This window comes from Gadus chalcogrammus, chromosome 5 (genome assembly GCF_026213295.1).
Source record: "Gadus chalcogrammus isolate NIFS_2021 chromosome 5, NIFS_Gcha_1.0, whole genome shotgun sequence".
Lineage (NCBI taxonomy): Eukaryota > Metazoa > Chordata > Actinopteri > Gadiformes > Gadidae > Gadus > Gadus chalcogrammus.
In genome coordinates this window covers 1289672-1311522 of record NC_079416.1, presented here as the reverse complement: position 1 = coordinate 1311522, position 21851 = coordinate 1289672, and the positions used below count along the sequence as shown (strand labels likewise).

General features: G+C 43.3%; 1 protein-coding gene and 1 non-coding gene across 8 annotated transcripts in view; one reads left to right on the top strand and one right to left on the bottom strand.

The window, feature by feature from the left end:
* Positions 1 to 1074: 1074 nt before the first annotated feature.
* Positions 1075 to 21851, top strand: part of LOC130383204 (protein PALS1-like) — a 31549-nt gene continuing 10772 nt past the window's right edge. Inside the window, exons 1-9 of one of the 7 annotated variants that reach the window (XM_056591289.1) lie at positions 1075 to 6494; positions 7366 to 7419; positions 11548 to 11846; positions 12269 to 12446; positions 16709 to 16809; positions 18736 to 18843; positions 19298 to 19375; positions 19603 to 19743; positions 20052 to 20213. In XM_056591289.1, the coding sequence (XP_056447264.1) occupies positions 6260 to 6494; positions 7366 to 7419; positions 11548 to 11846; positions 12269 to 12446; positions 16709 to 16809; positions 18736 to 18843; positions 19298 to 19375; positions 19603 to 19743; positions 20052 to 20213 (1356 nt within the window). In that variant the 5' untranslated portion in view covers positions 1075 to 6259. Of the gene's footprint in view, positions 6495 to 6659; positions 7428 to 11547; positions 11847 to 12268; positions 12447 to 16708; positions 16810 to 18735; positions 18844 to 19297; positions 19376 to 19602; positions 19744 to 20051; positions 20214 to 21851 lie in introns of those variants that run through there. The other 6 variants (XM_056591295.1, XM_056591294.1, XM_056591290.1 and 3 more) reach the window with 6 other exon arrangements.
* Positions 7681 to 7799, bottom strand: LOC130383282 (5S ribosomal RNA). The gene has a single exon (XR_008895735.1). It is a non-coding gene; the product is annotated as a 5S ribosomal RNA (ribosomal RNA).

Genomic DNA, 21851 nt, shown 5'->3' with positions numbered 1-21851 from the left:
GAACTGCTTGCGATGGTTGAACGAGAATGAGCAAGAATTTCTAAGGTGATGTTTATAATTTGAAGCCATACTGTAACGTAGGGATGGGCCGATAGTCGATTCTATCGACGATAGATGGATTCCTTCGTCGATCGTCTCAAGTTGCCGATAAAAGGCGATAATTGTTTTTGAATAATACCTTATTTTATTATTTTTTTCGAAAAACAGCGCTGTGGTGGCTATTAACAACTTAAAAAGCCCTGCAAATTGTAATTTAAGTTAACTGGCACAGGTGTAAACATACTATATAGCGCTGACCTGCCGTATTCACTCACTGTTAAGAGAGGAGAGGGGAGGGGCTTGAAACCTACCGGTCTGCTGGCACGGCGAAATGACATCACACCCCGCTGCACATGTCACTTTGAAAAACTTTGAAAGAAGAAATAAATAGAAAGAAATCTGCTTGAGCAGGGGAAAATGTTTCAAAATTCATCCCATAAATCATTTGTATGGGAAACACTGATATGTGTATCTATATTCAAAGCCTGCATTTTCTTTCACCATATTAGCCTATACCCTGCAGCGCAAAGGCTATGCGCACAGCTTACGGGCGATATATATTTAAAATACGATATATAAATCATATTTTTGAAATGATTTAGGAGTTGATGATATCAGGCTATATGATCAAACTAATGAAATATTAGAAGAGGCAATTTCATATAATTATGTCAGTGTGTATTAGACAGTCCCATTGACGTTCACATAAAAACATCCCAGTCAAAAGGTTGTCGGTTTATTTGGAACAGACAAATAAGATATTATTTTCAAAGTAGGCTATAGGCCTATGTACAAAACGCTTTTAAAGAACAATTATAACAGAATATTGAACATAACACAAATATAACCGATGGCGAAGTCTTCACAAAACTTTTTTAAAACGAAGGAACTAGAGCTGGGACGACTAGTCGACATAGTCGACGTAATCGACTTAAAAAATTTGTCGACATGAATAATTTGCGTCGACGCGTCGCCTCCCCCCCCCCCCCCCCCCCCCCCCACTCTCACTCCAGTCGTGGCGGTAAATATGCACCAGAACGCTAGTCGGCAATCGTTTAAATGCATAACAATGGCGGCGGCAAGCAGTAGCGGGAGCACAGAGGCTGGTGGTATAAAACTCGGCCAAAAGCCGAGCTCAGAGGGTTTGTTTACCAGCGTTGCTATGGTGACCGGTCTTGCGTGTTCCAACGTTTTATTAGGTATCTAATAAGCTGTCTAATCAATTCATTCACTGCTTCTTCCGTGGTCATTACAATATTATGAATAGATTTTGTCGGGTTCGGGTTTTATACTCTGGTGTAGGGCTGTCAAAACGAACTTCGCTATTCTAATACAATTCGAGAACATTCGAGTGCGGCAACTAACGTTCGAACTTTTTTTTTTTTTTTTTTTAGCAAATTTTATTGACAAGTCAAGAATTACATTTAACTTTTGCCTAGCAACGACTCAAATCAAAGTCAACGTTGTGCGTCGTGACGTTCGGCATTGTATATTTACAAGATGGCGGGGAGCAGCGCGCGAGCAGACACAGAGCTGGAAAGCATAGGTACGAACACACCAAACGCGTACCCGCGTAAAGATTTACGCGCGCAACGCAGCTAAAATGTTGCTTGACCATGGTCAAAAATGGTCCTACGCAGCTACGCGCCTACGCTCCTATGCGCCTAGATGAATCCATGTCCATGCAAGTGAACGGAGCGTTCCCTCTTCGTCATAACTATCAAACCAAACATCCTTCACATTCACCGAGCGAACATTACGAAAGTAAAATGCACATTTCTCGCTAAAAATGTTTCCATAAACGCATTTAATGGCGTAACTATGTTACTATTTCCACCCAGAATAAAGAAAGTTGTCGGCCGTGGCTGCGCTGGAGTCCGAGGTAGGAAACCCAAACGCCGCCGTGTTTGGGTGATAGAGTTTAGATCGGGATAGATTAAATAATCTCGGATATAAATAACAATAATCGAGTTAAATAACTTCACATGGTGTGTCTGGTGTGTTTCCAGCATTCGTAGTGTTGATCAGCAGATATATAGTCCGCCAAGACGTTGAGGTTGCTTAGTAACCAGAGACTCTGTCCATGCAAGTGAACGGAGCGTTCCCTCTTCGTCATAACTATCAAACCAAACATCCTTCACATTCATCTCGTTGTCTGCAAGCTGGGCGGCAGACAACATCTTCATTAAACATCATTGCTTGAATATTTCTGGCGTTATATCTTACCTATTTATATAAGTTTTGTATTGATTTTGTAAAACTTGTTGCAAATGTTACATAACAGATTTGGTTGACGCGCCCTCTAGTGGACGCGGGACGTAGGCCTAATAATAAGATGGTATCGGTGTATATAATGATATAATAAAAAAAAATAAACATTAAAATATTCGAATATTCAACATAAGAAGCATTAGAAATTCGAATATGATTTGAGGGGAGGATTGACAGCCCTACTCTGGTGAAAAGAGAACTTTTGTCAAGTTATGTAGTTCTAGTCTAGCTGTTGACTGTCGAAATTCCACGATCTAGCAACCAGTTCTAAGTAGTAAGAGAACTTTTGTCATGTTATGTATTTCTAGTCTAGCTGTTGACTGTCGAAATTCCACGATCTATCAACAAGTTCTAAGTAGTAAACACACACTACAAGTTGACAATTTAAATTACATAAATCCTTTTCGAAGTTGGGTCTCTGAGGTGGCAGTGCATTATCTTTCAGTTTGCACAATGAGAGAGGGAGGAAGGAGTAGAACAGTATTTTTATATTTGGTATATTCTTCCTGATTGACTTATTTTGTTCATTTGTTAGATACTACATATGGCATCAAAATGCACTATTTTGCAGTTTGCATAATTTAAGTGCCGTGTTTGCACAATGTTATTGCACAAAAAAGTGGCATGTTAAAGAAATGTTTAATAAATGTTGATATTTTAACAACAAATGTTTTGATATCCATATTGTGTGAAAAGTGACATTGATGAAGTAATGTGAAATAATCGGTAACTGAAAAAATAATCATTAGATTATTCGTAAAATTTGTCGTCAGATTAGTCGACTAATCGAAAAAATAATCGCTAGATTAATCGTTTGAAAAATAATCGTTTGGGACAGCTCTAAAAGGAACGAAATAATCCAATGTATGCATAAGAGTAGTGTGTGCATAGCCTACAGGTTTCTGGACAAGAACACCAGCATATTCACCTTTTCTGGCTTCAACAAGCTCCTCAGTGGCGTGACAACATTGCCTGCAGTGCTAAATACATGCTCAGAGGGTGAACTAGTAGCGCATATACTAAAATATTTACTCGCAATCTTGGCCATTAATGGAAAGCAGTTCTGGTTTGCCTTCCACCATGCGAGTGGGTCACTGTCCCCATCTAGTGCATCTTCTTGCAGGTAGGCTGTTACTTCTGCCTTTGCCCGTTGCTCCTCAGTGAGTGTCACAGGTTGCTTCGCCTTTCTCAAAAGGCTACCCAGGGAAGGTTTATTTTTCTTAGGTGGTGGGGGTGGAATAGGTGCCACTGGCTGCTCCGTCTCAACATCCTCCACTCTGACCCTTACCTGTCCGGTAGTCTGCCTCCTGCAGTATGACACCATCTCTGCCTCCAATCGAACTCTCGTGCCTACGAGGGAAACGGCATCGATATGGTTGCTCTTGTAGCGGGGGTCGAGGAGAGCAGATAAGCGCTTTAATTGTAATTCATTATCGTACTTGTTCTCTAGTTCCACCAGCACCCCACTTTTAATGACGGACGTCATCTGGACGTCATTGTCGTCTTCCTTCAAGAAGTTGTCTTTCATTAAATGCAGCGTGGGCAGCAAGGAAGAGACTGTCACATAGTTTTCGCCAGACAGTATGTCCGTAAATTCCGAAAGAGGTTTTAGAGCTTTGTTCATCTTGCCACGTCAGGTTTGGCAGGGGACGGCGGCTTCTGTCGTTCGCGAAAACCCTCTTGATTGCTGCGGCCTGTTCCAGTATCCTCTCTGCCATCTTCTGCTTCGAACCCTAACGTGTTGCACAGTCCTGTTTTTAAAATAAGACTGATTAGCCCAATAGCCTGCATAATATTTGCCTAATCATATAACCCAAATAACACCACTAGCCTACTATAGGCCTAATAATAAAATCTAATAATCCTACCGTAATCAAAGCGTGTTTGGGGAGTTGTAGCTCAACCTGGGCTTTGCTCAGCTCCCGTTTCCGTTGCCAACTATGAGAAAAGGCGCCGTTGATTGATTGTATAAATTGGGGATAGCAGTTTGGGAAAAGTATTTGCGCGTAGGCAACTCATACTGCTTGTCCAGCGTTGCCAGCATTTCTTTGAAGGTGGTCTTCTCCACCGTCTTGAAGGACACCATTTATTTTTTAAGTACCGGGTCACAGCTGTGGTACACTGCTTACATCGAAGGTGTCTCGCTTGTATTTGTTTCCCTGCGAGAAGGCGCCCAGGATTGAGGGCTGCTGCGATGTTGTAGCAATAGCGGAGGCCGTGGCACGTGGAGCTAAAGTAGCATGATCTGCCGGATGATGCACTCTTAAATGAGCGTGTAAATTGGTTGTCTGGGAATCCTTCACCGTAATCATCCTTTTACGAAACGAAACAAAACAAAATATTTATATCCCGCCCATATGCAACAATAGACTTACTATAAAATAGACAGAATATTGCCCATGTCAGGGCGGCTCTACACTCCTAACTTTAACAAAAACATATGGTAGAAGCAAATATATAGCACTCCATGGAAGACAGATAAACTGTTTCAAGTAGGAAACATGAAAGTACGCCTACAGATGTTCAAAAAGAAAAATTTTCAATTGGCACTTGAAAATGCTGATATTATCAATCTTTCTCAATCTAGATGGAAGTGAGTTCCAGGCTTCTGGTGCATAGTTACTGAAGCGCCTGTTTGTTGCTTTCAGCTTGGAGATCTTTGGTAGCTTCATCTGAACGACATCAGCCGGACGAAGTCTTGACTCCCTCAAGGTCGGATCATTACTACTCATTGTGACAAGCTCCTGGAGATACAATGGGGCAACCCCATTCACTACTTTAAAGCAGAGAAGACATACTTTGAAAAATATCCGTTGTTCAATTGGGAGGATGTGAGCCTTCTTGTAGTAACGAGTGAGGTCAACGTTCATATCTGTGATGTCATAGATGAAACGTACACCTGTGTTCAACGCTGATTTGAGTTTCCTAAGCCTTGTCTTCGTGAGATTCATATACAGAGCGTTACAGTAATCAAGCTTAGAGATGATTAGCTGCTTGATAAGCATGAGTTTCACCTTCTCAACAAGGTACCGTCTGATGGTTCTGAGGTTTGTCATATCCCAGCTGCACTTCTGCTTGACATTGTTGACTTGTCTCTCCATGTTCAGTGATGCATCCAAGAGAACACCCAGGCTTTTCCAGCTGTCTCCTTTACAGATAGTTGGTGTGATGGTAGTGTCACCAAACTGTATCTTTACAAGCGGCTTACCCATCACGAGCAGCTCCGTCTTGCTTTCATTGAGTTTCATGAAGTTCTCAATCATCCAGCTTTTTATCTCTGACAGACAGTTGTTGATCCTTGCTGTAATATCACAGAGTTCAGTAGGTCTCATTGGGTGGAATGATATATACAACTGGGAATCATCCGCATTGAGTTGTATACTGACCGTATTTCTCTGCTATCTTCTGTAACTGTTTTATGTATAGAATGAACAGGATGGGTCCTAGAAGTGAGCCTTGGGGAACTCCAAATAGTAGACACAGCAGGTTAGAGATGGATATATCAATCTTCACACCAAAGGACCCGTCCTTGAGATATGACTCGAACCAGTTCAGGGCAGAACCTGTTATACCGAAATCATTCTCCAGCTTCTTTAGAAGTCTCTTATGATCGATGGTATCAAAGGCCGCTGATAAATCCAGCAGGACAACAATAACAATATTATCTGCATGAATTTCCCTAAAGATATCATCAGTCATCTTCACAAGCAGCGTCTCACAGCTGTGATTTGGTCTGTACCCAGACTGAACTGGGCAGTGGAGGTTGTTGGTCTGCAGGTGGCTGTTCAGCTGGTCTAGGACTATCCGCTCAAGAAGCTTAGAGACAACAGGAAGGTTTGAGACTGGTCTATAGTTCTTCAAGCAGTCTGGATCTGCATCCTTCTTCTTAAGGGTCGGTTTGACAACCGCCTTCTTCAACTCACTAGGAAACTCACCCTGCATCATCGAGATGTTAACAATGTGCAGTAGAATGGGCACAAGCTCGTTTGAGCACTTCTTCAGGAGGAATGTTGGTATAGGGTCTAAGCAGCAGAACTTGCTGGACAGTTTAGAGATATACTTCAACAGAGAATCTTTGCTGATCAAATGCTTCACACTTTATTCCCACAGGGTACTTAAAATCATCATCTGCTGGTTTCCTCTGGTTTTCTTCTTCAGCTTCAGCTTCAATACTGGATCTGATGGTAATCACCTTATAGGGCTGTCACTTTTTCCAAAAATGAAATTCGAACGAATTTCGAATGTCCATAATTAATTCGAATACATTCGAATACATTCGACCCCCCCCCCCCCCCCCCCCCCCATAGAACTATTAAAAAAAAAAAGAAACACGACAACGACTGTTGTCGTGTTTCTTTTTATTTCTTGTGGAAATCACGTATACCTACTGAATTCATAACAGCACAGGATAAAAACACATCTTTGATAACACATTTGTAAACACAACAAGAGGAAGCTCCGACACACAAGTGCGGCTGTCTTTTACGCATTAACGATAACTGCTCGGAGCGCGATATGCGGAGCGCATGTCGTCCATGGCACACACAGCCTATATAAACGAACAATCTGTAAGGCCGACCTCCAACACGGCATGCTGCTCTTTTTATTCCTTACGGAAAGAAAATTACAAGTAGTCTCGCAGCTCGCCGTTACCGCTGCAGCTGCTTCTGTCAGCCGTGCTGTATAAGTCCCCAAACAGGCTGCACATCGCGCCCAGCGCAGCAGCGGACTTATTGAGGAAAAGCCACTCGCCGCTCTCTTCTTTATAGCGCATTTTTACAGTTCGAATGGAGAATTACACTTCGAATTCGAACTTTTCACCCCACCTTCGAACGAATATTCGAACTTCGAATAAAAAGTGACAGCCCTATCACCTTATCTGCAAAGAACTCCTTAAAGTCTTCAGCAAGTTTCTTTGTATCTTTACTAGAAGGCAGGACTTGGGATTGTTTACCAGTCAGCTTGTAAACTTTCTTATACAAGGATTTTGTGTCACTTGCAGAAGCTAATGGAGACTTTCTGGTAAAGGCGATCCTCTTCTTCTCTAAACCACAGAAACCGTTCCTGAGCCTGACGTAATCATCGTGTGTTCCTTTTCCCTTCCTCCATGTAAGTAAGTAAGTAAGCTTTATTTGTACAGCGCCTTTCACAGACCAGGGTCACAAGGCGCTTCACAATATTGCCACACAATCACCCATTCATACACCGACGGCGGAGTCAGCCATGCAAGGCGACAGCCAGCTCGTCGGGAGCAGTTAGGGTTAGGTGCCTTGCTCAGGGACACCTCGACACTCAGCTAGGAGGAGCCGGGGATTGAACCAACAACCTTCAGGTTAGCAGCCAACCCGCTCTACCTCCTGAGCTACTGCCGCCCTACAGCACCTGGTATTCCCAGGCGGTCTCCCATCCAAGTACTAACCAGGCCCGACCCTGCTTAGCTTCCGAGATCAGACGAGATCGGGCGTGTTCAGGGTGGTATGGCCGATATGCTGTCAACCTTGAACAATTCTCCATGCTGTCTCTGCAGCCCTTCTTTTCCTCTGCAATACACGTAGCTCCTCATCCATCCAGGGGCAATCTTTTCCCTTGACAGTCTTGTTGATAACCGGACAGTGCTTGTCCATGAGTTCCAGCAATACTTTGTTGTAGAGAGAGACAGATTCCTCAAGGCTCGCAGAGCACCACTTGCTCCAGCGACACAGATCCGATTGTAGGATATCCTCCCTGAAATCATCAATAACAATCTCGTTAAAGTCCCTTTAACTGATTTTCCTAGCATCAACAAGATGTGAGACACTAGCTGAAACTTCTGCTCTCACCAAAGAATGGTCCGATGATGTTCCCGAGTCTACAACACTAATAGAGTGCACACAGTCTCTAAACCCATCTGTTGTGATAATAAGGTCAAGTGTCCCTCCCAGCCATAGTCTTTGATCTCTTGTAGCTTTGCAGTATCTGCATGCCGGAGGAAAGTCTCCTGAACAAAGCATATATCAATCTCCTGGTCTGCAAGATGCTCAAGAACACCAACTGTTTTGTTCACAATGGAGTGTGCGTTGAAACTTGCCAGTATTAGTTTATCCCAAGTTCTTTTTGAAGATCCCTTGACCTCTGAACATAGTCGTTTTTTGCCTCATCACTCCCGAAGGTCCTCCCCATGATCTGAGCTCTCTCTTTGACATGGAAGGGACAGAGCCTATCAGCTGCTGTGTGTGTCCTACACTTATCCTTCTCTCTCTTGTTGTTGCTGTGGCTGCAGTTACTACACTTGATAGCGGCAGTATCCTTACTTTTGCATCTTTGGCAGTCTTTAGAAGTGTGTGAACCAGCGCAATACGAGCAGACAGGTGTACTTTTCTTCTTACAGTACGGAGAGCCACTCATGTGTCCTTATTCCTGGCAGTCGAAGCACTGTACCACATGGTACCTATCTCTGACTCTGTGCTGTCGGAGGTCTACATGTATCCAGTCACCGGACTCCCTCAAACACTGTCTGATTCTAGGTGAAACCTGGAGTACTGCAAAATCCTTGGTCTTTTTGTCAAGGAAAACAACCTTGAACAATTCTCCTTCTTCTTTCAGCCGCCGAATACCCTGATTATTTTCTAGGATCTTCTTCTCTAGGTCCTCACCACAGCTGTACTCAGCCTCCAGATCAAACATTGTCATCTTAGGATCCAGCTTCTTTCTCTCTGTGGTCTTTGAGGTAGCCTTGTACTTCGATTCCAGAGCTTCTTTTGCACTGTCCCGGTGCTCCTTGGTCGAGAAAGTCATGTTAACAGCTCCTTTACAAAGCCGACCAATCGGCTTGTTGACGTCTTTAGGTTCACCATTATCATTTGGCTTGAACCCAAAATACTTCCAGATGGGCGAAATTGCTGTAGTCTTACTAACTAAGATGGCCTTCATTTTGTGTAACATGTGCTGCTTAAACAGCGCCAGTAGGTTTCACTATTGAGACACCGTGTGTCATCATGACAGCGCCGCCAGAACCGACGTATCGAAACTTAAATCAGTGGAGGCTCACGTAGGCCTGTCACGATAACAAATTTTTCTGGGCGATTAATTGACCCAGAGATTATTGCGATAAGTGATAATATTGCCGTTTTTCAGCTAATATAATGATAATGGTACAGTACAGCCTTTCAAAGATCAATAAACTGGACGTCTGGAAGACATTTAAAATATCCAGAATAAATTAACAAAACAACCAATAACCATAACTAAAATGGACTCGTCTATTTGAACAAAAAATGCTTGAGGGGGTTTACTCGTTGTGCCCTGTAATTATGAGCCCGATTTCAACCCGACATTTGTTACTTAGGCCTACTCTGCTAAATATATATAATATATATAAATATATATAATGTATAGAATGCCGGTCATTATCGGGAAAATAAGCCCAGACAGGGCGAACAGGACACCAACGTGCAGCGGAGGTGCCTTGCTTCGCCCTGAAGGGCCTTATTTTCGATAATGACCGGCGACGTTCTATACATTTTCCCGCTTATTACACGGCTACTTGCCAAAAAGAAAAAATAACTTCACATGGTGTGTCTTTTCACAATTTATTCGTTAGCAGCATTCGTAGTGTTGATCAGCAGAGAAATAGTCCGCCAAAGACATTGACGGTGCATAGCAACCGAAGACGCTGGGATTGACAAGTTAGGCTGTATTCACATCTAGCGTTTTTTGTAATAGGGAAAAGTAGAGCCGACTGTTGATGACTGAAATGTCGGAGATCTCAACATGTTCTGTTATTAAAATTATTAACCGCTGCAGCGGCACTTTCCCGAATGATTTGTCCTCCATTGTTTCTTGTTTTGACAGTTTAGTTTCCTTCGTGACGAAGTTTCAATGTTCCGCTTGTGATTGGTCAGTTGCCAAAAAGACGCCTGACGTCGGCCGCTTTCTTCCTGAAAGTTGAACTTTTTTCAACACTCCGTATGGCAGAAAAAACCTCTGGGAGAGGCGTTTAAAATAACGGCCATGACTTTTTCCAGAAACGCTCTGCTCCATAGGAATATAATGTAAAACAAGCGCTGGCAGACTTAAAAAAACGCTAGATGTGAACAAGCCCTTACCGGACTACTATCTATGCAAGTGAACGAAGACCCATGTAATAAAGGCCTATAATATTTCTGTTTATGGCATAGATTTCTTCTCAGATTAGGCCAATAAAGCAATGATTTAAAAAAAAAAAAAGTGTGAATGGAAATTATTGCGTCCGGAAAAAGAATATTGCTAATTTTAATTTATCGTGCAATTAATTGATTTATTGCTTATCGCGACAGGCCTAGGCTCAAGCTGGTCCAAGGGGTAGACCATCCTTATCGTTTTTAAGTAAAAAATAGAAAAATAAAACCGCAATTTTATAATGTGATAAATTATTATTATTATAAATAATCGACTATCGGCGGTCGCTAGGGGGCGCTATCGGACGATGGAAGCTTGTAGACGATTGCCCAACCCTACTGTAACGTAATACAAATGTAAGAATGGGTGTTAAGTTTGCCTCTTAGTGCTTGCTGCAAGTTCACTTTAGTCTATCTGAAGAGGAGTTTTTGGGAATGCCTAAGTACTGGCTTGAGACCAATTGGGGTGTCGGTGAGAACACAGGCTTACAGCTCTGCAACATGTAAATAAAGATACAAAGAATAAATACATTATATTATGCCTGCGATTTCCGAGATCATGCCCGCGATTTGCTTTGAGGAGGCACACACCCGCGACTAACTTTATCAGAACAGCTCAGCTGTTCTATATTTAAAATACAGAATAGCTGAGCTGTTCTGATAAAGTTTGAATACAGAAATGTTCTGTATTCAAACTTTATCACACTAGCTATTTGTTTAACTCTTCTCTTTATTTGTTTCCAACCATTTAAAAAATAATAATGGTGTGCGGTTTACATCGTTTACTCCATTTAGACCTTGAACTCTGTTGCACTTGATTTAAGCCAGTCAACATTCTTTACGTCTTAAACTATGTGGCTTTATCAAACATATTTACCTCACTTTGCACTACAGCATTCCTGCAATACTGCAGGAAATGTATTTTCTAGTTTTTCTTTATTTCCCCATTGACCTCCTATTTCCTTTTACTACTCTATGTTGTTGCTTTCTGTAGGCATTTGTGTCAAATGCATTTGTCTGCTTTGATTTTGTTGGCTACAGAACGGTCCAAGGCTAGTAAATGCATCATGATTCATGTATTCTATACTTGATGTGTTCTCAGGTGTTGTGCAGCTGACCGTGCCATGGCCACCCTGTTTAAGGAGCTTCCCTCCTAGACACGCCCAGTTACATAAGAAACACGCGCACGCACACACGCACACGTGTGGGTTTGCGTGTATGCATGAGATGACGAGCTCCCATCTGAACGGACATGTTGGCGACGGGGAAGGCGGAGGAGAGGAGGAGATGAGGGGGGGTTCTCAGCACAGAGAGATGGCAGTGGACTGTCCTGGGGAGCTGGGAAGCAGGACCCTGCCGGTACGAAGATCCGCTCAGCTGGAAAGGATAAGGCAACATCAGGTAGAGTCTGGTTATTTGGCTCGTGGGCAGACTTCCAATAGGACAGGGGAAACCTTTTCAGCTAGTGTAAACAAACCATCGGGTTAACCTTCTTTGAGACCCACAGAAGTTCTGTTATCAATACAGTGTAACTGAACTCTTTTTGGGTTGAGTGAAAGGACTTTCTTTTCTGCTTGACCCCCAATGTTGAAACTATGTAAACGGCAGTAAGGTTCAACATTCATGTGATGAGTGAACATTTGGCCTGACTTCTGTGCCTTGTTTGGGTCACACATTTTTGTGACTTATGACCGAACATATCAGGATGTTTTTAACTATGTTCTTAAGTATTAAGGGGGGATGTCGCATGGATGGCCACATAACAGCTTCCGTGTGACGAGCACACCATCGTCCTGGTAACTGGTGCTTGTTTGTGTTTTCAGGAAGACCTCCGACGGCGCCGCGAGGAGGAGGGGAGGCAGTTGGATCTGAACGCGTCCCTCAGGCTCCGCAAGCTCTCCCAGAACCCCCACGTAGGGATTGACAACCCCACCTTCCTGCAGGACTCACACACGCCCCAGCAACCCGCGCTGGGAAGCCAGCACGCACAGACAGTGTTGGGTAAGAACCTGGCCCATCCCCCTAACCCTAGACAGTGTTGGGTGAGGACCTGGCTCCTCCCCCTAACCCTAGACAGTGTTGGGTGAGGACCTGGCTCCTCCCCCTAACCCTAGACAGTGTTGGGTGAGGACCTGGCTCCTCCCCCTAACCCTAGACAGTGTTGGGTGAGGACCTGGCTCCTCCCCCTAACCCTAGACAGTGTTGGGTGAGGACCTGGCTCCCAACGGGCTTCTTTGTCTCATTTGACCCACAACGTGAGAACACATCAAAAAGTAGCGTGTTGTAGATGTATTGTGTAAATGACCATTTTGGGACCATTGCATCAGAAATTTAAAGCACACCAACTTAAAGTTGTAGGGCAAGATTAGGAAAAACAGTGTGTACTATTTGTGAAATGTTTATTGAAATTGAGCAATGTGGTACAATGAAATAATTTTTAGGAACAATTAAATCCATAACCTATTTCAGGATTATGTGTTAAATCCCTCACAATCCCAAGGCCCACCTAGGCTTGCATCAGGGAACACTGGTTGGGAACTACTGTCCTTGGTCTTCGACTCCCAGCCTCAATGCCCAAGGTCTGCTGAAGCCACCCGGAAGCCGCATTTCTAACACCTATTTGCTTATCAATGACATCTAACAAATAGAGGGCTGTCAGCTTCTGGTCGGTTGGTTGGTTGGTCGATATTTGCTTATTCAAGCAAATTCTCATATATCGGACAATCGCTGGTGTTCCTTTTAGGAATACACATCGTTCCCGCGGGTCCTTAAAAAGTCTTAAAAAATCGTACTTTTTTTGTGTGAAATTAAGGCCATAAATTGGCTTAAATTTACTGTAAATTTGCTCTAGGTATTAAATTTTGCAGAGGGTCTTTTAAGACTAGGGGAAATTGTCGCACAACAAATCACATAGTGCGTCTTTTAATTACGGCCATTTTCAGGAGTTTTACGTTACGTTAACATCAGTCACATGAGGTCGCAGAAATATATCCGATACTCCGTGGCAGCTAGCGGGTGAAAAGTTCAGCATCTGTGGCTAGTACTTCAAATCAGACGGCGTTAACCGGTTTGTGTCGCCACCAGAAACCCAGAAGGCAGAGGTATTGTGGGTTCTCCACACGGTGAGCAGACATTATTCCTTCAAATCGAACGAGGACATTATTAGCGTCTTGGCTGCTATGTTCCCAGATTCTGAGTTTGCGAAGTCGTTCACCTGTGGTGAAAACAAAACGGCCTATCTTGCCAAATACGGCATCGCATCTTTCATAAAAAGAGAGCTGTCACGCAGCATAAGCGATAAACAGTATGTTCGATGAGAGTGAACAAAACCACTAAAAGCAAACAGATGGATATCCATGTGAGGTACTGGCCCACGGACGACACCGACAGCCATGTCATATCGCGGTACTATGGATCACAGTTCATGCTGGATCATTTTAATGTAAGTATTCCAAACAGTCAATTAATTAAATTGTGTGTGTAGGGCTTTGACTTTTGCCCAAAAATCATATTCAAAGTTTGTTTGTTTATTAATATTAATATTTGAATATATTCAAATATTTATGAATAATATTTTGACCATCAAATTCCTTCAGTAAGACCTGGATTGGGCTTTGCGGGGTTTGTTTACCGGCGTTGCTATGGTTACCGGTCCTGCGTGTTCCGACGGTTTATTAGGTATCTAATAAATCGCTGTCTAATCAATACTTCATTCACTGCCTCTTAATGGTCATTACAATATTATGAGTAGACTGTGTCGGGTTCCCCGACGCTCTCCCTCTTGGCCTGCCATAACAGGTTTGAATATTAAGGGCTGCCTAATATTCGTTAGAATTTTGATTTAATTTTTGATATTCTAATTATATTCGAAAAAGGAAGTTCGGCGTCAAAGCCTGTGCCTGTGTGTGTGTGTGTGTGTGTGTGTGTGTGTGTGTGTGTGTGTGTGTGTGTGTGTGTGTGTGTGTGTGTGTGTGTGTGTGTGTGTGTGTGTGTGTGTGTGTGTGTGTGTGTGTGTGTGTGTGTGTGTGTGTGTGTGTGTTCACTGTCAGCCGTGTTTACATGGACACATCTGATCCGCATAGATGTGGAAGAACAGCTCAATCGGAATAGAAAAGGATCATATATACGCGTCGCCTCAATCGGAATGCAATTATCTGTTCGGAATATAATTCTATTTGGCTACAGAAGAGGTGGTGTAGTCCGCTATAATCGACATGCATACACTTATTCCGATTAGTTTGGGGTTTAACTTGGAGCAGCTGCAGTAGTTCGCATTTGGTCCACTCCGCACACCAAACTTGACCGCTGTCAAGGACGGAGGATTTATTGCCTGATTCATGTCTTCAGGGACGGCTGGTATAAATGGGCTAACAGGGCTAAGCCCTCCCTACCTTTTACAGTAAAAATGAAAAAATATTATTAAAAACCTTAGAACATATTTTTTTACATTTTGGTAGAACCTAAAGCAGCAACGGCACCAACAAGTGACAGAAAAACCCAGGATATATGACATATCTTAGGTTTATTCCTGTGAATGGGCTAAATGTATTCAGCCCAAGTGGAGTAGCGTAAGCTTCCATTCAATTTTGATTGACAGGTATCGTGACACGCCCCCTTCATATGCTTCCCATTTGGGCTAAAGTAATTCAGCCCAAGCACAGTAGCGTAAGCGGCCATTTTATTGTGATTGACAGGTGTCGTGACACACCGCCATTTGGGCTAATTTCATTTAGCCCAAGCGCAGTAGCGTAAGCTTCCATTGACATTTGATTGACAGGTGCCCTGACACGCCCCCTTCATATGCTTCCCATTTGGGCTAAATTAGTTTAGCCCAAAGGGGGACCTAGCACAGTAGCTACAGTACAGTGACCTTCGACCAATCACAGCACAGTAGCACAAGTGCAGTATGGCGGGCGCATGAAAATGAACGACGTAGATTATTTACTTTCTAATCAATTTTCTTTAATGTCTTTGGAGGAAAAATTGGAAGTGAAGAGATTGGGGACACATCAACCAAACGATGTACAGATTTACTGTCAGGAGTGCGGTCAGAATATGGCCGGTAACAGTGCATTGGTAAGCGGGTCAACAACGTTTCGTATCGAAACATTAAAAAAGCTGTCTAAATAACCCAACATGACGTGACAAGTGTGTAGAGAAAGTGGCCCCTCTCCCAGCTGCATTTCAGCGACAGGCAGTAACAATAAGGTTCTCTAAGGAATCGGAAATGATCTAATTTAATGTTGCATACAACATTGCCAAAGAGGAGTTGCCATTCACCAAATTTAAATCCGAAATTATTCTCATGAAGAAAAATGGATTAAACGTCAACCCGACGTATACCAATGAGATGGCATGTGCACAATTCATTGCAGTAATAGGCGACACCTTAAAGCAAAAGACAGCTGCGGACGTCGGAAACGCCACATAGGCCTACATGTCCTTCATGATTGACGGCGACACAGACGTCTCTACCAAAGAGTGTGTGATCGTCTACAGCCGCATTTTGCGCAAAGGGAGACCTGTCAACATTTTAATTGTTTAATACTTTAAGCACAAAATTTTATTTTGCTGAATGGTTTAGTTCGAAATGTTCAATTTCAGCTCAGTGAAGCACTTTGAACACCTTATTATAATTTTTTTTTATAATTGTGCTTCAAATAAAGACACGCCTTTCTCTACACCTTATTCTTGTTTAACAATCATTCACATTATATGAAAGTTATGAACTGAGATATAAAGGTGACCTCATGGCGTCTGGAGCCCTGTGAAGTATTGATAAATGTAATGCATTCGTTAGCCCACCCACCCAAAATCACCACCAGCCGTCACTGCATGTCTTTGTTATCACTCCGTAGTATTTACAGTAGTCCGGTAACATATCAACCCCAGCGTGTCCGGTTGCTAAGCGACGGGACATGGGTGATTATGGGTGACAGGTTGGGTTCATGTGTTCGCGTATCGTCGTGTCCGCGCACTTCCGAGATAACTTTGCAAGAGTACTACTACTGCTAGTACTACGGCTACGGTTGATGTGTATAAGTGACTCAATAAATTCCCTTTTCTATCAAATAATTTTTCAGAATTTTTTTGGGTCTTAATTTATGTATGTGTTGGTCTTAAAAAGTCTTAAATTTGACTTTAAAAATGGGGCAAGAACCATGGTGAGGCTTAATCTTCACAGCCCTACGTCGTACTGAACTACTTCTTCATATTGTTTGATTTCTCTTTGCCTCTCTAATTGTCCTGTCTGTGTTCTCCAGAGCTGGAGGAGCTGCTCCAGTCCCTCAAGCAGGTGAAGGGCTGCCTGTCTGACCCCCAGAGTCAGAGTGACGTGGAGCTGGTGCTGTCACTGCTCCAGAAGGTAATACGAAGAGGCTTGCTTCTTACCACGTTGTTATTACAATGAGCTCGTGAACTGGCTCGTGAACCCTTTTGTGATCCTCTAGTCTGGTAGACCTTTGTTCTCCTGGGTCTTTAGTGATCCTCTAGTCTGGTCGACCTTTGTTCTCCTGGGTCTTTAGTGATCCTCTACAGGGGTTGACATTAAGGTTTCAAAAGCACTTGCCCATCGGGCAAGTACAGGTCAGGTTCAACTTGCCCGAATGTGATGTTCACTTGCCCAAATTATAATCAGAATCTTGAACAGCCTCTTTTTGCCAGGCATGCGGCCTGGTTTTGAATGCTGAGTGTTAGCTTCCACACATTGTGCTTAAAAAATAACAAACTTTCCTTTGTTTACTTATTTATCGAGCGGTCACATCGTGCCATGAAGTGATTTCAGTCCACCGTTGCAACCTATTAAAGCTATCGCCAAGTAGTGTTGTCAGTCACGATACTGGATTTTCTAACTTTGACACTATACCTGGAAAAATATCGATATTCATTTTCGATATCAGGGGAAAAGTTTTTTTCAGGAAAGAACATACCCAAAGTAAATAGAGTATATCTCCACAACTGCTAGGGTGATAATTTCATATTTGTGCCAAAGAAAGATTGTTGTGCAAGTGAAATATTCAATGGGGATGATACTTGGTTAAAGTGAATAAAGCCATGGAACACAGCATAAGTGGAAGATAACATTTCCACCTGAAATAATTATCAGTTGGTCGTTATCATTTGGGAGCGATGTCTTACTCTGAGACACAAATAAAGGTAGATATCTTACAATTTTGACACTTGACACCTCTATTTAAATTTCAGGGCAAATATATTCGACTGCACCAAGCCAAACACTCGCAAATAAACATATGGCCACTAGATTGCGCTGAAGAATACGTTTTCTGATTGAAGGCAATTTACCTATTTCCTAAGAAACCTTCTCTTATTCATTGATTGAAAATACCATGTTTAGTTGCAAAATTTGGCCCAGACACTGGGTTATCTGTTTATGGTGGTTTTATTCGACCAGAATCAACTTTGTGGACAAAAATCACAAAGGTAATACTTAATTTTTGGTTGTTAAAAGAAAAGGGGACGTTTCTTCTTAAGTTGTTATTTGAGAGTTTTAGTCACAGAATGATATGGTTTGGACTGTTGGAATAAGTGGAGGCTCAGCTTTCATGTAATATATAGTTTGTGAGGGTCCAATTTCGTGAAAAAGATAGCTATTGCTGTGCATGTGCACAGTTATGAAACCCAAAACCGTGTTCTTGCAAATGACTTTCCTTGGTAATTTGCCTCAATCCAAAGTACTTCCAAACTGCACTCCTCCATTTTCCTTCTACCTAAACCATTCGCGGAGGCGCTGCACTTGCGATGCTAGCTTTGTTGGCTAACCTTCAGCTAACACCTTCGAATCACGGCCAGAGAACGCACTGCGAGTGACAGAAGGCGGGGCTATATTCGCACTGAAGCGTTACGTGTCTTTTAACTCGCTTTCCGAGAGAAGAGAAGACGGCGCGCTGATCAATTGCAAATACTTATATTTTGTGTTATTTTGCGGCAAAAAAGGTTGTTCTGCAGTTTCTAAAAATATTTGAATAAATAGTCTTTATATTAACATCCACCCAAAATCCACTTGCCCGTTCGGGCAACCAGAAATCAATCTCAACTTGCCCAAATATGACTTTTGGTTGCCCCGGGCAAGCGGGCAACCGTTAATGTCGAGGCCTGCTCTAGTCTGGTCGACCTTTGTTCTCCTGGGTCTTTAGTTTCCTAACAGATCCGGTCCTCACGCCACGGGGATGGTTACCACCTGTGATGCTAACCACTGTTACCCTGTACCTCAGAGTTGGGCTTTAGTGCTTTAAAGAATGTTGATTCTTTTGACACCCATCTCCATGTCCAGGCTGACTTCCAGTCTGCGCTCAGGATCCACAATGCTGTGGCCAACAGCATGCACCGCCCCTCCCCGCCATACCCACACACGCACCAAGCGCTACAGCTGACCATGGAGGTAACAATAACTCACTCATGCACACGCAAGAATTTTGCTTCTCTTGCTATTGTTACTAAGAATGGAAATAGTTGAGAGCAGTGGTTCTCTTTATTACACGTACCACCTCAGAAAATATTTGTTGCCCCAAGTACCACCGCTATGACCAGGGTATCCCGTAACACTTTACAGCGTTTTTTCATTTTTGTTGTAAATATTATACAAAAGTAAAAAGTAATCGAACTTACTGTAATTTACTAATTTAGGGGGGTTAATTACCCTTCAAGGTCTCGAATTTCCAAAGTAATTAACCATTTAAGTGTATAGACATACATAGACAATTAAATTCACTTTACAACCTAGTTTGTTAATAGGTTTAGGATAAATAAGAACTCCAGAATTACGGCACCAACCTAAACGCAACTGTCCTTCTGTGTATTCTGTTATGTCTACGGTTTGTATCCATTGGGAACAGGTGGAGGGTTTGGTCCAGTCCAGTCAGAATAAAGATGGCTTAGAGCTGCAGAGTCTACTGTCTGACACACGTGTGCAGGTAAATACTCACTCACTCACTCACCCACTCACACAAACTCGCTCGCTCACTCACTCACTCACTCACTCACTCACTCACTCAAGCACTCACTCACTCACTCAAGCACTCACTCACTCAAGCACTCACTCACTCAAGCATTCGCACTCTCACACACACACTATACTAGACCCATGACTCAGTCACTGGGCTCTCCAGTGTCAATGTGTATTGTGTGCTTGTATGTGCAGGCTCTGCTCGTGGCTCATGACGGTGTGGCAGAAAGGGAAATGCAGCTGGAGCCGATGTCCCCCGCAGGGGAGACTGAGACCCAGTGGGGCGGGGAGACAGTGAAGATAGTGCGCATTGAGAAGGCCAGGGACATACCATTGGTAAGTGAGGGTCGAGGGTTGGCTGCTGAGCATTCAACACACTTTGATACAATACGCAGAGCTGATGGCTGCTATGTGGAAAGACTTTGGAAATCAATTCTGACACATAGCATTTGGGTAAGGCTCCAGTAGGTTTGTTGGTCACTGGCTCACACTCTTTGGCTGGCTGGATAATTTTTAAAATTTGAAGTTAAATACATAATTAATATATATGGGACAAAATACAAATATTGTATAATATCTTGTTTTAACATAAATAAAAAGCTGGTCTGTGGTTTCAGAATGGTTGTTTGTGTTGTGTCTCCCAGGGCGCCACGGTGCGTAACGACATGGACAGTGTGGTGATCAGCCGGGTGGTGCGCGGGGGCGCTGCGGAGCGCAGCGGCCTACTGTCCGTGGGCGACGAGATCCTGGAAATCAACGGGGTCGAGATCCGGGGAAAGGACGTGAACCAGGTGTTTGATATACTGGTGAGAAGGTTGGGTTATTATCACATAAAGCACTGACCTATTCATGGTTAATGTTCATAATGGTTTATTAGTGTGGTTGCAAAGCAAGCCACACTATTGTTACCTTGTGTCTTATTATTTTCCTTTCTCTTCTCTATTTTTTTACTTTTAAGAAGGACCCATAATGTCCTTCGGGATAGATTTTGCTGTACCATGAACGTTTTGGAAAACCCTGAACTGTAAACCAAAATGACCAAAATAATATGCCAATTAGCTTCCAGTGTTCAACTCATCACAAGTCCGCTTCAGAGAACCCAAGAGGCCTAATCAAGACACCCCCAACCCCCCTTAGGGAATGTGAAAGGTGTTGATAGCTAACAAAATTACGTCACTGGGTAAATTTCAAATAACCACTGTGGTTAGGTTTTGTATTGCAAGTCTGTTTGGGAAAAAACGCGGGGGTAAACTAATATAAACCGCTCGTAAGCAGGCCTCCAAAAAGTAAAGGACCTCTTAAGCCACAGGGGGCGCTATGCTTCGGTGATGTTACTGAACACTCGCTCACTAAATAACAAAGCCCTATTCATTTATGATATTATTTTGGATTAAAAGCTCGACTTCCTATGTCTGACAGAGACATGGCAGAGCCAGCAGGACTTTGTAACCCTCAACGAAGCCACTTCCCCAGACTATCAAAAACCTGTAGCCCTGGCCCCGGTGGTGGGCTAGCTGTCATTCACTGATCGAATTAACAGGTCAAAGAATTCCCAGTTAGCTCCACTTCATTTGAGTCTCCATTTCGCACTGGCAGGTGCTACACCGCTTCAAGGTCTGCTTATCTACCGGCTACCCCTAAAGCCTCCACCCACTTCTTGTCAGAGCTTTCTGGGTTGCTCGCCACCATCTGCCCTTTGTACCCATCTACCATTCTGTTGGGTGACTTTAACATCCATGTGGACTCAGCTAACTGCCCCTTTGCTTCTGATTTTATGTCACTATTGGACTGTCTTGGTATTGCCCAACATGTGCTTGATCCAACTCATACCAAAGGGCACACCCTTGACCTTGTGTGCTCCACTGGAATCAGCCCCTGTCATCTCCAGTGTGATGACCTGGCTATAACTGACCATCTTGCTATCTCATTCTCTGTTCCTGTGTATTTACCCAGTCAGCCCAGGAAACGAACCATCACATTCCGGAAAACCATCAGGTGTGCGCATCCCTGTTGTCTTCCACCCTAGCGACCCACCTGGCCACCCCCCCTCCTAACACCTCCGTGGATGGTCTGGTGGAACATTACAATACTGCTCTCTCCCTCAGCTTGGACTCAGTCGCCCCTCCCATAACCCGACTGGTCTCCTTCTCACGCCCATCTTGGTTGACTGGTTTAACCTTGAGCTCCGCCTCAGGAAGGCAGCTGGCCGCCGGCTTGAGAGGCGATTTAAGACATCTGGCCTCACCGTACATCATGAGGCCTACAAAGACCATATCAGGGACTACAAGGAGGCTCTGTCTAAGGCAAAGACACTCTACTACTCCATGCTTATTAATAACCAACAAAACCACACCAAAAAGCTTTTCAAAACCATCAACAGACTCATGCGCCCATGCTCCCCAACCCACTGACGCCGTAGACCTGTGCTCCAGGTTCTTGGATTT